This window comes from Littorina saxatilis, linkage group LG10 (genome assembly GCF_037325665.1).
Source record: "Littorina saxatilis isolate snail1 linkage group LG10, US_GU_Lsax_2.0, whole genome shotgun sequence".
NCBI classification, from domain to species: domain Eukaryota; kingdom Metazoa; phylum Mollusca; class Gastropoda; order Littorinimorpha; family Littorinidae; genus Littorina; species Littorina saxatilis.
Window position 1 is genome coordinate 43445094 of NC_090254.1, and position 15000 is coordinate 43460093.

The following is a 15000-nucleotide window of genomic DNA, read 5'->3' on the forward strand; positions in this document are numbered from 1 at the left end:
CAACAACACATTCAGAAATATGATTTTGAGAGCGATTGCTTCCCTTTAAAAGAACCAATTACACACTGACAAAAAGAGATCCAATCAGAAGGCAAATTGCAAAAGTCTACCAAACTTCATCCAATGGAAGGGCTTCGTGCAAAAGTTTTGAGTGAAATTCGAATTCGAAGATCAAAAATGGCGTGCAGCGGTACTGTCATCGAACTTCTGTTATATTTTGTGGATTCAAGCCAGACCAAAGCAGGCGGCGAGAATGCCTTCCTTGGTGGAAAGGTCAGGCTACGGGTCGGTCTTTCTGAAGACGAAATACCAAGGTATGTTGATCTATGTTGCTCTATGACTGTTCTGAATGTAGGCAAAGATCTTGAAATTTGTTCAAGATCTTTGAGTTTGAGTGAGATCATTGACATTGTCGACATTGCCACGTCCGGCTGTCACTCGCTCAGTGTGACCTCGACTGGCTCGAGATCGAGTCTGCGTTTAGCCAAAACCGAAACTAGAAATGTGTTTTTCATCCCAGCAACGTGGACACGCTTGGCATAGATTCTAATTGTCGCTTCTTTGCATTAAGCTTGGATTTATTTTAGCGCCTGTAAACTTTAATATCAACAATGGGTTAAATTCAGAAACAATGGCGGGGAGACGCGCCAGTTTGGGTCACTTGATCCTCATGTCAAAGACGATCAAAGTCATGTTCGTTGGGGATTTTGTCAGGCATGCTACTTTTCCGGTAATTGCCGGAAATCCGATAAAGCCGTTTTCAAAATCCGGTAAAGTCAAATTTTTTCCGGTGAAGTTGAAAAATTTCCGCAAAAACGATCCGTGTGAATATCGCGCAACGCGACCGGGCGCCGGTCTCAATGAAGCCAGCGCACAGTAGTGTTGTTTTCACCAGTTTGGAGGTGTGTTGAATGGTGGTGGGGGGAGGCTAAAATGGGATTTTTAACAAGATCACAACACTATTACAACCCCTAAAATGATGCCCAGAATGCACCAGATTGCACAGATTTTAACCGTTTTTTGAAAAAATTTCCGGGGGGGCATGCCCCCGGACCCCTCTAGTTGGCTCGCCTGCTTCGCAGGCTCAGGCTTGTGGCTTCGCTACTGGTACTGCGCGCTTCTTTCAGGTAAAACCGTTTTTGGCCTGTAGCATTCCTGTTTTTTATTCAAGGCCATGGAACCAGGCGATGGTGTACCTCAAATTGTACGGCAAAGTTGAAAATAAAAAACCCATCACACATACATGTACTTTAATTTCAATCCACCCAATAGTTTTTGAGAAAATGGGTTTACAAGATTTAGCTCTGGAAATGTGAAATTGTGCAAGTATATATTCATGTGTGTGAGTGAGGGTGTGGGGGTTGAATGTGTATGAGTGTAGAGAGAGAGAGAGAGAGAGAGAGAGAGAGAGAGAGAGAGAGAGAGAGAGAGCGAGAGAGAGAACGAGAGAGAGAGAGAGATAGAGAGAGAGAAAGAGACAGAGAGAGAGAGAGAGAGAGAGAGAGAGAGAGAGAGAGAGAGAGAGAAACCAATGAAAACAACATTCTTGTTACTGATTACAAATTATGATATGTATTTCTATGTGTGTATGAAAGAGAATTCAAAAAATAATAATAAAAAAGTGCAACAGTTCTCACTTTGTGTTGAATAAACAATAGATCCAGAGGAGCGAATTACTAATGGTTGTGTTTACTTTGACACGTGCTTTCTGTACATGCAACTTTTACCGTGACCGTGATTTGCCACTGGTGTTCGTGATCGTGAAAACAAAAATCAAGGTAACTGTGATCGTGAAAGCGAAAATTTTCCTTCCCGTGATCGTGATGATACCCCCCCTTTGGGGCCCTCTCAGATGTGGGATGATAATATCACAAAGATTCAATGTAGGTTAAGTGGTTTGATCTTTTCGTTTGAAAAAAAAGTTATGCAAATTGGCGCATTCAGGATTTATTGCATTTCAGTGGGTGGTGTGTTTGTTTGTTTGTTGTGGGTATTTTTAGGGGGGGGGGGGTTACCCTGAATATTGTTGTTGTGCTATCATGACAAGGTTAATTGTTCGCTACCCACTATACCTGCCTCCCAGTGTTTATTCATCACTAATTATTCTCACTCCTTCTGGTTGGCTCACGTAAGTGTAGCCTATTCGATCGTAACTTTGTCTGTCTGTGCGTTTGTGCGTGTGTGTGTGTGTTTGTGCGTGTGTATGTCTGTGGTAGAAACTTTAACATTTCGTCATTTGAAGACGTCACATTATGACGTAAGAGGGTTAGACGTCACGCGAAGGAATTACTGAAAGTCTCGGTCATTGTTATTTTGAGCGGGCCGAGACTAGTTGGCAGTCGTGTCCCTGTAAGTAGGCTACATGCAGACAGACAGATCTAGATCTAGTGTCTCGCTTTCTTGCACAGTGTCACCTATGCTTACTGTGTGTGTGTGTATGTGACGGAGTGATTGAGTTTGTGTTACTGTTTGTCGATTTCTTACGTGAGCCTTGAAGACTTCGCCTCTTGTTTTAATATTGTCTGTCTGTCCGTCTGTGTCTCCCTCTTTCTCTCTCTGTCTCTCGCTTTGTCTCTGTCTTTAATAATAATAATAATAATAATAATAAATGAGCATTTATATAGCGCAACATCATAACTTTACAATTATGCTCTTTGCGCTTGACACATTCAAAAGTCAAACACAGTTATACAAGCATTTACATCTACATTCATAGTCAGCAACGCTTGATTAAAAGCATACACCATCAAACATACATTACAACAGATTCTTCCACTAATTAAGTAATAAAAACATGAATAAAATAGGTAGTAAAAACAAGGAAATACCAGCTGAATACCCTTAATCAAACAGAACATGTTATTAATACTGAAAAACAGCCCTAAATGTGTATACACATTATCACATTATCACTAAAACAACAAATACACTACATGTAGCCTACTGATGGACTGAGAAAACAAAATCAGGGGTTGTATTTCTTGAAGAGGTGCGTTTTAAGTGCTCGTTTGAATGCTTGGGGTGACTGAGAGTGGCGGATGTGAAAGGGGAGAGAATTCCAGTGTGTGGGTGCGCAGAAAATAAAAGTGCGTTGTCCGTATGTTTTGGTTTTGGTGTGTGGAATGGTGAGGATGCGACAGTCAGAAGAGGCACGGAGTTGTCTTGCTGGAGAATAGACGGTGAGGAGTTCAGAGAAGTAAGCAGGAGACGAGCCAGAAAAGAAGTTAAAGCAGAGGGTGGACAGTTTGTAGTCAATGCGGGCTTGAATAGGTAACCAGTGCAGTGTGTGAAGAAGTGGTGTTGCGTGATCTCGTTTTCGTGCTTTCAGAATGAGGCGTGCTGCCGAGTTTTGGACTTTTTGTAGTTTATGCAGGAGATACAGAGGACAGCCAGAGAGAAGAGAGTTGCCGTAGTCGAGTTTAGAAAGAACAAAGGCACAGACAAGAGTGTTAGTTGTTTGAGAGGAGAGTGTGTGGCGAATGGTGCTGATCTTACGAAGCTCAAAATAAGCTGCTCTACAGACTAAAGATATATGTTTGTTAAGGGTCATGTCAGATGAAAGGGTGAATCCAAGGTTTCTAGCTGATGGGGAGAAAAGAATGTCGGTGTCGCCTACTTGAACAGAAACGGGTTGGGGAGAGGGAAATGTAGTGTTCTTCTTTTTGCACAGTAAGACTTCAGTCTTATCATCATTCAGCTTAAGTTTGTTATCGATCATCCAAGATTTAACATCAGTGATGCATGTCTGAATGGTCTGGATGGCGGAATGTGTCTCTGCAGGGGGACTGGGTTTATACAGTTGGGTGTCATCAGCAAAAGACTGATTTAAGACAGAATGGTTTTGAATCAGTGTGGAGAGGGGCTTAGTGTACATGATGAAAAGGATGGGACCGAGTACTGAACCTTGAGGAACGCCGAAAGAAAGTGGGGCTGGAGCAGACATCTGGCCATCGACAAGCACAGCCTGAGTCCTGCCAATGAGATAGGACTCGAGCCATGCCAGCGGTGGACCGGAGATGCCGTACAGAGTCTGAAGTCTATGGAGAAGTGTGACATGATCAATCGTGTCGAACGCTGCAGAAAGGTCAAGTAGGGTAAGCACTGACACATCACCACCATCCAGAGCAGACAGAATGTCACTGATTACTTTAAGTGGGGCTGTCTCATTACAATGAGAAGGGCGATAAGCGGACTGAGAGTGCGAGATCAAATCATGGGTGTTCAAATATGACAACAGCTGCTTCAAAACTACCTTTTCAAAAATTTTGGACAAGAATGATAAATTAGATACAGGACGATAATGTTTTCAAAATATTGACATCAAGACTAGGTTTTTTGAGAAGTGGTTTGACAAGTGCAGTTTTGAACAATGTCTCTCTCTCTCTTTTCCTCTCTCTCTCTCTCTCTCTCTCTCTCTCTCTCTCTCTCTCTCTCTCTCTCTCTCTCTCTCTCTCTCTCTCTCTCTCTCTCTCTCTCCCTCCTTGTACAAGTAACGTAAGTTTAAGCAATCAGAAGTTCAGTTTACATTCTCACGAGACTTTGGCGGTAATTAGGTCGATTAACGTCACGTTGACCTTTATCTGCCTAATTAGCATGCATTTGCATAACAAGAGGAGGGGAACAGCACGTGAGCAAAGCAAACAGCTTGCGAGGAATTACAATTGGTGTCAAGAATTATGACTCGGTGACCTTTATTAGAAATCAACCTTTAAGTGCTGTTCCCAGGATTGATTTAGAACCAATTCTCAGCTAACTTTCGAACGATGTTAATTTTTGTTCTTAAAATATAAATAAATAATAACGGGTATTTATATAGCGCCTTATCCGAAGTTCAAAGCACGTATGCCGTGTGAGATGGAATTTTTTACACAATATATCACGCATTCACATCGGCCAGTAGATCAACAGCCTATAGCGCTGCATATCCACCTTTCACGGCCTATTATTCCAAGTCACACGGGTATTTTGGTGGACATTTTTATCTACGCCTATACAATTTTGCCAGGGAAGACCCTTTTGTCAATCGTGGGATCTTTAACGTGCATACCCCAATGTAGTGTACACGAACAATGCTTCCGTACTGAAATGTTTAGTTGTGATATACACATAACACGAACACCTGAAAAATGTTACAGTCTTTCCTCTGTGCTGAAAAGTTATGATGCGATATTCTTCTTCTTCTTCTTCTTCTTCTTCTTCTTCTTCTTCTTCTTCTTCTTCTTCTTCTTCTTCTTCTTCTTCTTCTTCTTCTGCGTTCCCAGCGATGCGATATAACACATAACACCCACACCTAAGAAACCTGTCACATCAGCCCGAGCAGTCCAGTTTGACAACTTTTAGCACTAAGGCTTGTATCGATCTGTTGACTATGTTAATTTTTTATTAAAAAAAAATAGTAATCATGATAATTAAACATCTGCCGTTCTGCTTTGTTTATGTTGTTTCAGGTCTGCTGCACAGCGTGTTCATAAGCTAAACGAGACTTAATGTGGACCTGGTGATCATCCGGGTGTGACAGCACGTGCAACATGTAACTGGTGACACTTCATTGTCTGCGTCCTGTCTTCTTTCAATGGAGATGGTTGATTAATGAGCACGTTAACGCGCGACGTGTGTGTTAGTTATAATTGCAAAATTAAGTGTCGGTGTACTGACGGTTGTGTTTTAGCTGAGGGTTTATTGTCAGCAACGAGTTTGAGTAAAACTGTCATCTTTTGCAGTGGGTGTGAAAGAGCTGGAATCGTCACCCGTGGCCAAATTGTCAGTGTACTGTACATATTCGTGCTTACCAAATGACTATCCTTAGCAAACAGCTTGTGTGGCACTCTCATCAGTTAAAGTGGATCTGACTGCATCAAACTCATGTGAATGCATTGGTGTGTGACCTTCGCCGTCACGCGTGGCAAAACTGTCAGAAGTGTTTGAATAAAATTCGTAATCCCCTGCGCAGCTGTTGGAGTTCAAATTTCATCAAGGAGCGATTTACACCTACGAAAACAATTTTCTGCAAAGCGTTTTATTCTGGCGGATGTGAATGACGAAAACAACGGTGTTTTAATTATTGCACGCCCCCTGTTCCCGTGCAAAAACGGATTCCTCACCGAAACGTGTGCATCTAAAACAAGTGTTCTGAGAAGGATCTGAGTGAAGAACTGATCTCAGCATTTCATGGAAAAAAACTGTCCGTGAACATATCATATACGATATATTATATATAATACCCAGTGAATATATTATATACGATATATTATATATAACCCTCCGTGCGAACATATATCCACCGAAGTGTATATCGTCAGAGGCGGATTTGCACGAGTGCGGATAACGACTGTTAGCAGACTATACGGATTCTTTGGATTAATCGACGCGAGACACAAGACGTTCCGCGCTGTTGTGCATGCTTACATCTATACTACATCTTTACATTTTGATTGCAGATGACAATAATCAGTGAATGTGAAACACAACTTCTGTGAACATATCACCGAGTTACCTTTCCTGTTGTGCCTATAACTAACCATCTTTAATGTTTGAGTGCAGATGACAAAATTTAACCACTTTAAAACACGACACCTTCCGTGGATATATCTTCGAATACTCTTTCCTGTTGTGCCTATATCTAATCATCTTTAATGCTTGAGCGCAGATGACAAACTTCTGCGGCTGTAAAACACGACACCTTCCGTGGATATATCTTCGAATACTCTTACCTTTTGTGCCTACCTGGAATCATCTCAAAGTTTTGAGTGAGCGAAGCGGACAACAGAATCGAGCGGTTGCAGCATATTAAAACTGTTTGTGGGTTTATCATAATATGCCCCTTCATGCTGTGTCTCATCTTTTGATTGTTACGTTTCAAGTGCGTATAACAATATATTCCAGACAAACTCTACAGCTTCCAAAGGATTTATCCTCGGGCGTTCAACTCTAATGTTCCTACATCTATACATCGATTAGTTTTGAGTTTAGATAACATTATTCAGTGGATTCAAAAGATGAAACCTTCTCTGGATTTAACAGTGAAGAAATAAGTTTGTGTCAGTGTTTAAAGACGATGACGACTATTTGTGTGTTTCTAATTTGATAGCAGATTTTATTGGTCATCTTTCAATCAGAGGTAAATGTCGAGAGACAGTTCCTAATCATCCATTTTCAAGTTGTGATTCTGACATCTGTTCACCCGATTTTACCGTGCGAGAAATTTACCGCCCAACGTCGCCCACAGTCAAAAATAAATTTCCAGTGAGTGAATGCAAGCTACTGAACCGTCGGCGTTTCAAGTGACTAAAGTTCAGCTGCTCACCGTCTAAACTTCCAGTGACTAAAGTTCAGCTGCTCGCCGTCTAAATTTCCAGTGAGTAAAGTTCAGCTTCTCACCGTCTAAATTTCCAGTGACTAAAGTTCAGCTGCTCACCACGCACCAGTCACCATGTATGAGATGATGAAGAGTTATTTCCACAACCGGACTCGGCACAAGCTTCTCCAAGACAGACTGCAGGCTGGGCTGAGTGAGGAGGAACGAAGATTCTTGGAGGCTGCTGAAATCGGCAACCTCGATGTTGTTAAAGGTATGTGAGTGTATATTCCTTACAAATGTGTAAAGGTATATGAGACAGTGACAAAAGGTCAGGTGTCATGTCTACTGTCCCGAATGACACACGATTGCTGACATTTCACCATTGCCAAAAGAATAAACAAATAAGAAATAGGTAGAAAATGAATGTGAACACTGACTTTGATTGTTGATCAGTATTTTCTATGCCACTAACAAATAATCTACTTACACATAGCTGTTTGGCAAATGTATGTTGCATGGGACACACTGACATGAAAGTGGAAGATGTTTTTCCCTCTAGAGAAACTACATATCAAGTTACACTTTTTGTGCTCTTCCATTCCAGTTGGCAATCAATTGTTAACGCATGTTATTAGAAAAAATAGAACGAAAACAGATTAGATAGAATGAAAAATGTACTGGTGATGTCATTTGGGACATACTGACATGAAAACGTCACCTTTTGTCATTGTCTCATGTGCGTGTATATTCCTAACAGAATAGACGGATAAACATTAAAACACAAAGAGGACACAACAGTAACCATGTTTGGTACGTTCTTAATCAATATTTCGGCTGCGACAAACAGCCTTCTTCAGGATGGTATAATTAAAGTACGGAATAGACGAAATTCCGGAAATAACTCTGTCGGGTTTGAATGGGGTGTGAAAGAGTGAATGCCCTTGCTTCTTACTCGGACAAACATTGGAGGGGGCAATCCTTAGCAAGGGGTGTGTCGGGAACATTTGGACAGAAGCACGTGTGAAGTTATTTGTCCGAGTAAAAGCAAGGGCATTCACTCTTTCACAACCCGTACAAACCCGGCGGAGTTATTTCAAATAATTGTCTATTACTGGAGGCGGTTCTGTTCAAGGTAGATGACTGTATTTACTGTATATTCTTATCACAGAGTCTGTTTAGGCCACACAAAAAATAGTCTGTTTACGGTAACCCGACCGATCCTACTTTTTTCGCGCGACCCTAGACTTTTTTTTGGCATTTGGGGAAAAAAAATAAAAAAAAAAAAAAAAAGGTTTTTTTGTGCAAAATAACGTAAAAATATGGTTTTTTGGAGAGAAAAAAATCCTAACCTACCGACCCTATTTTTTGAGCCTATGTTACCGTAAACAGACCTTTTTTTTGTTTGGCCTTAAGGGGGTCTATTTACAAGTATAGCTGTACATTTGTATTGATCACAGAGTACAGTTGGAAGGGGTGGTAGGACAGGTGGTCAAAACAGATTACGTTGTTTACTGTGCACTTTTATCACAGAGCTGTTAAAGGGGGGAGGGGGGGGGGGGGGCTCTGTTCAAAGGTAGATGACTGTATTTACTGTATATTTTCATCACAGAATATGTGAAAGGGGGATCTGTTCAAATGTAGATCTGTACATTTTTATTACAGAGTAGTTAGAAGGGGTGGTAGTGGATGTGGTCAAGGTACATTACTCTGTTTATTATCACAGAGTAGTTGGACAGGTGGGGGGGGGGATGATCGAGACAATGTGCATTTTATCACAGAGGTGTTTGGGGCGGGAGTTAGATTATGAGCAACGTCCATAAATGTATCATTTACCGCGTATTATTTTCAATTACAGAGCTTTTGGAGGGCGGAATTGTCAAGGTCGACTGCTGTGACCAGCAGGGAAGAACGGCACTGGAACTCGCCGTGTCCGGAAATGACGTAGATGTCGTCTGCTACCTCTTGGAACGTTCCAGTCATCGCATGATCCACAAGGCCTTGCTGTTCGCTGCTGACAATGACGTGGAAAGGTTGGTGTTTTTTTGTTAACCTGCTAGGTTGCTTAATTTCTTGTTTGAACTGTGCAGTCATCGTATTGTCAACCGTCGTCTAATTGGTGCGTGTTGATGACAATTAAGATAAGTGATTTGTTTAGCTTTTCATTCTTCTGGCTGTCTAGTTAGCAGTGTAGTAGTGTGTCTGTCCGTCCGTCTGTCTACCTGGGTGTCTGAAAAACAGTACCGACAGTACGCATTAAAGGATATGTAATACGTCCCTAGACCCGCTCTTGTCAGGTTTAGGACGTTCTGGGACCCCATCCATGAATTTCTTGCTCCTTTGGATTTATTTACGGCTTCTAGTGCGTATAAGACGCACGGATGCACAATTTAGGGAGCGATGGTATTAACGTTCTGTCTGTCTCACAAAAAAGACTTTACATAAAAAAAAAGTCCGAAATATAAACCTGTGCGTCTGCCTCTCTCTTTTTTTTTCTTTTTTTTTAGAATTTCCGAGCTGATTCTGGATCACCCCATGTACCGTGATGCTTTGCAACGGAAGATGAACATGGTGACGCAGGCGGAAGCGGGAGTGGACGGCACACAGAATGTTGGGATGCATGGTGCTGAGATTCCGGAAGAAACAGAGGAGGATATTATCACTCAAGGCAAGGGATTGATATTGATTGATTGATGGATGGATTGATTGATGGATTGATTGATTGATGGATGGATTTATTGATTGATTGATTGATGGATGGATTGATTGATGGATTGATTGATTGATGGATGGATTTATTGATTGATTGATTGATTGATTGATGGATGGATTGATGGATTGATGGATTGATTGATGGATGGATGGATGGATGGATTGATTGATTGATTGATTGATTGATTGATTGATTGATTGATGGATGGATGGATTGATTGATTGATTGATTGATTGATGGATGGATGGATGGATGGATTGATTGATTGATTGATTGATTGATGATTAATTGAGTAAGTGAATAATTGATTTGGTGTTCGTTTGTTTGATTGCTTGATTGCTTGATGAATTGATGAATTGATTCCTACAGCCTAACATTTAACACGAGTTTTATTTGAATTTCTTCATAAAATGTTTTAATTATTACTGTTTTATGATAATGTATGTGAATATATTTTATCTCCGACCTAATACACACCGTCGCCGCCCCCCCCCCCCCCTCCCCCACCCCCCTTCCCTCTACCCTCAACCTCGCAGAAAAGATCAAGAAACATAACAACTTCAGCACAGTAAAAAATACTATTTTTTTCCCGTCTACCCCCACCTTGCAGAGAACATCACCAAGCTGCTACGCGAGGTGTTGCTCAGGGCAGCCAAGCGGAACCACTTTCAGATCGTCAAGAAGATCCTGATGCACGGCGTGTACCTGGACGAGCCACACGACTACTTCTGTTCCTGTGACGACTGTACCATGTGGAGACGGGAGGACTTTAAGGTCAGTGTTAAGGGTTATCGGGATCGATTTCAAGATCAGATTCAGGGTGGTTTAGATGGCTTTGTCGAGGTTGGTTTGTGTGGATTTTAAGGTCAGTTAAAGGTCAGCTCTGGGTTTTTGGGTTGCTTTAAATGTTCAGGTCATTTTCAGGATGGTTCTGCAGAATGTCAAGGTCAGTTTCAAAATGGTTCGAATGGTTCCCAAATCTAGTTGAAGAACATATGAGCTGGATTTCAAAGTTGGTTTCATGATATATTAGTCGCTTACATTTCAAGGTCAGTTTCATGTTTTGAAGGTTAGATTTTAATGTTGCTTTCGGGGCGCCCTTACGCCAAAGCCAGACCTGCCGATATATTACTATTCTAATAGATACGTGGGGAAATTCGGTAGGGGTTGTGATTGGATATGCTCTTAAAGCCCTATTTCGGTGATTGGTCCCTACTGCTACGGAAATTATATAAAAGGATATATGTATATATATATATAAATTAACAACAACAAACCTACATGCGGTTCCGGTTTCATTGCCGCAGACGGTCTTTCCAATGGTTTGCGTTGAATCAGCACACATTCCTTTCCCTTTCTTCGATTCTTCAGCATTATCAATTCAACTCAATTCAATACAACTAAACTTTATTCTTGCCTCTTCAAAACATCGAAACATATATTGCTACGCTGAAATCACAACAGCTTTTAAAACTGCTTCGTCTATTGCAGGTGTTCACCACACAGCGTCTAGACACGTTCTCAGCCCTGGCAAGCCCTTGCTACATCGCCCTCACGGAAGAAGACCCAATCCAAGCCGCCTTCGCCCTGTCTCAGAAGTTTCGCAGTCTGTCGGAGATTGAAGGAGAATACAAGGTATGTTTGATTTGCAGTTGGAAAGAGGGAATAACTATGATGTATAGCTTGATTGCAACATTGTTCTTAAACGAAGAATCGAAGTATAATCTCATTTGCAATAGCTTTTCCCTATAGCTTTTCATTACACCTCGCCTTAATGTACCTTACCTCACCTTACTGCAGCTTATAATATGTCACCTCACCTCACCTCAATTAACCTTAAATCAAATTACTGCAGCTCATATTCATGTCACCTCACATCAATAAAACTCACACAGCCTAACGCCCTCTTACTTTACCTCAACATACCTATCACCACTTCAGCTAACCTCAACAAATTTATATCTCACCTCTCTTTCCCTTACTTTTATTTCGCACATGGCAAATGTATCTTTTGTCTCAAGGAGAGACCCAAACTATTTCTTTTAAATGCTACATTTTAACAGTCCCCCCCAGACCCCACCTAGCCAGCCCCTGTACCCCTGCCTCCTGTTGGAAGCCCATCCCTCTAATACACCTCTAATGCACAGTTAGCTAGCTAGGACTTGGCAAACAAGTGCACAGCCTTACCTTATCAAACCTTCACCTCTCCAAACCTCGCCTCACCTCACCTTAACTTACCTTACCTTACAATTACTTACTTACCTCACCTCACCTCACCTTACCTTACCTTACCTTACCTTACCTTACCTTACCTTACCTTACCTTACCTTAACCTTACCTTACCTTACCTCACCCAACGTAACCTAACCTTACCTTGTCTATCTATATTTCTTGCAGCAAGTGTACCAAGACCTTGACGCACAAGTCCAGAACTTCTCGCTGGCCTTACTTGACCAGTGCCAGAGCTCGGACGAAGTAAAAACTGTGCTCAGCGGTAAACCGAGGAGGGGCAAAGACACGGACGAAATTGAGAACGACGCCGGAGACATCCTACCCATAATACATACTGCCCTTCGCATGGAGCAGAAAAAGGTACACATGCATTGTTAATGGGTTGGTGGAGTAGGGGTGGGAGGGGTGGAGGGGGGGGGGGCGGCGTGGGGGTAGGTGATGGGGTGGAGGGGGGAAGACACGGACGAAATTGAGAACAACTTTCTTTCTTTATTTGGTGTTTAACGTCGATTGAGAACAACGCCGGAGACATCCTGACTATGGTTCATACAGCCTTCCGCATGGAGCAGAAAAAGGTACACGTGCTTCGTTGGTGGGTTAATGGTGGAGTTGGGGTGGGATGATGGGGTGGATGGGGCAATAACAGACACGGACGAACTCAAGAACCACTCAAGGTGACATTCTGCCCTTGGTTCACTCAGCCCTACGAATGGAGCAGAACAAGGTACACAAGCATTGTTGGTGGGTAGGTGGTTTGGGGGGTGGGAGGGTGGCGTGGGATGGGAGGGGTGGGTGATGGGATGGCGGAGGAAAGACACGGACGAAATTGAGAATGACGCCAAGATACATACTGCCCTCCGGATAGAGCAGAAAAAGGTACACATGATTTGTTGATGGGTTGATGGATTGGTGGGTGTGTGGGTTGATGGGTTGGGGGATTAGTGGGTTGATGGGTTGGTGGATTGGTGGGTTGATGGGATGATGGGTTGATGGGTTGATGGGTTGATGGGTTGATGGGTTGATGGGTTGGTGGATTGATGGGTTGATGGGATGATGGGTTGATGGGTTGGTGGATTGGTGGGTTGATGGGTTGGTGGATTGATGGGTTGGTGGATTGGTGGGTTGGTGGATTTGATTTTGGGTGGGGCGTGAGGGTGGGAGAGACGATGGGGTTGAAAAAGAAAGACACGGACGAACTTGAGTGGGGTGGGAGGGGGGCGATGATGGTGTGGAGGGGGAAAGATACCGGCGAACTCGAGAACCACTCAAGGTTACATTCTGCTCATGGTTCACACAGCCCTGCGAATGGAACAGAAAAAGGTACACACGCATTGTTTGTGGGTTGATGGGGGTGGGGGTGGCGTCAGGGCGGAGTGGGGAGTGGTGGATGGTGGTGGGGGTGGCGTCAGGGCGGAGTGGGGATTGGTGGATGGGGGTGGGGGTGGCGTCAGGGCGGAGTGGGGATTGGTGGATGGGGGTGGGGGTGGCGTCAGGGCGGAGTGGGGAGTGGTGGATGGGGGTGGGGGTGGCGTCAGGGCGGAGTGGGGATTGGTGGATGGGGGTGGGGGTGGCGTCAGGGCGGAGTGGGGAGTGGTGGATGGGGGTGGGGGTGGCGTCAGGGCGGAGTGGGGATTGGTGGATGGGGGTGGGGGTGGCGTCAGGGCGGAGTGGGGATTGGTGGATGGGGGTGGGGGTGGCGTCAGGGCGGAGTGGGGATTGGTGGATGGGGGTGGGGGTGGCGTCAGGGCGGAGTGGGGATTGGTGGGTGGGGGTGGCGTCAGGGCGGAGTGGGGAGTGGTGGAGTTGGGCAAGACGAACTTGGCTTTTTCTTTGTTGCTATGTGTGGCTTCAGCATTCCTGAACCTTACAAAAAAGTTAACTTAATGAAACTTTTAACCCTTTTCTCAGCGGTAGACACCGGCCTACATTTTGTTTTACTTTAGCCTTAGACGTTGTCTGTTGCATCCATGAACATCTGAGTCGCTGCAGCGATGTTTGTCGGACAGAAAGGCGTGTGAAGTCGCTGCAGCGATGTTTGTCGGACAGAAAGGCGTGTGAAGTCGCTGCAGCGATGTTTGTCGGACAGAAAGGCGTGTGAAGTCGCTGCAGCGATGTTTGTCGGACAGAAAGGCGTGTGAAGTCGCTGCAGCGATGTTTGTCGGACAGAAAGGCGTGTGAAGTCGCTGCAGCGATGTTTGTCGGACAGAAAGGGGTGTGAAGTCGCATCAGATTTATGTTGTCCCTTGTAAACATTTACGTTCTTGGTTTTCTTCAGTAAAACGAAAAACTGCCAGTTATTGTTTATGTTTGACTATTCATGCATTGGAGAAAGAGGAATGAACGTGTATAATTTAAAAGTGTAATTGAAATCACGCAATAGATTTCTATTGCAGAGGGTATCTTTTACATTCAATTCATGATACAAAAAATGTTGGCACATGTTCGGGTTTGGTTGTTGATAAATTGGACAGAGGATATCCTTTAGAGTTGTGTCTTGAACAAAAATGGCAGCCAGTATTCAAGTTTGATTGTTGAGACATTGGAGAATTAGAGAACCATGTGTATAATCAATACTGTAGTTTTAATTAAAATGATGCAATAGAGCGCTTGTCCATCGAAGAAGGCATCGTATAGATTTTCTTCATCGAAAGCAATCTCAGCCACTTTGCGCTTTTGACTGTCAGACTTGGAACAGAATGTGGATAGATTTAATTAAAATGATGCAATTCGAAGCGGCTTAAACTGAGTGGCTAAGAGGGAA

The 15000-nt window shown here is 43.3% G+C and overlaps 1 protein-coding gene across 3 annotated transcripts in view; it reads left to right on the forward strand.

Annotated features, from left to right (window-relative positions):
* Positions 1-15000, forward strand: part of LOC138978888 (short transient receptor potential channel 7-like) — a 72290-nt gene that overhangs the window by 18548 nt on the left and 38742 nt on the right. For all 3 annotated transcript variants that reach the window (XM_070351697.1, XM_070351695.1, XM_070351696.1), the window contains exons 2-7: positions 5448-7568; positions 9153-9327; positions 9802-9962; positions 10618-10781; positions 11499-11642; positions 12405-12599. In XM_070351697.1, coding sequence (XP_070207798.1) covers positions 7430-7568; positions 9153-9327; positions 9802-9962; positions 10618-10781; positions 11499-11642; positions 12405-12599 — 978 coding nt within the window. In that variant the 5' untranslated portion in view covers positions 5448-7429. The remainder of the gene's footprint in view (positions 1-5447; positions 7569-9152; positions 9328-9801; positions 9963-10617; positions 10782-11498; positions 11643-12404; positions 12600-15000) is intronic.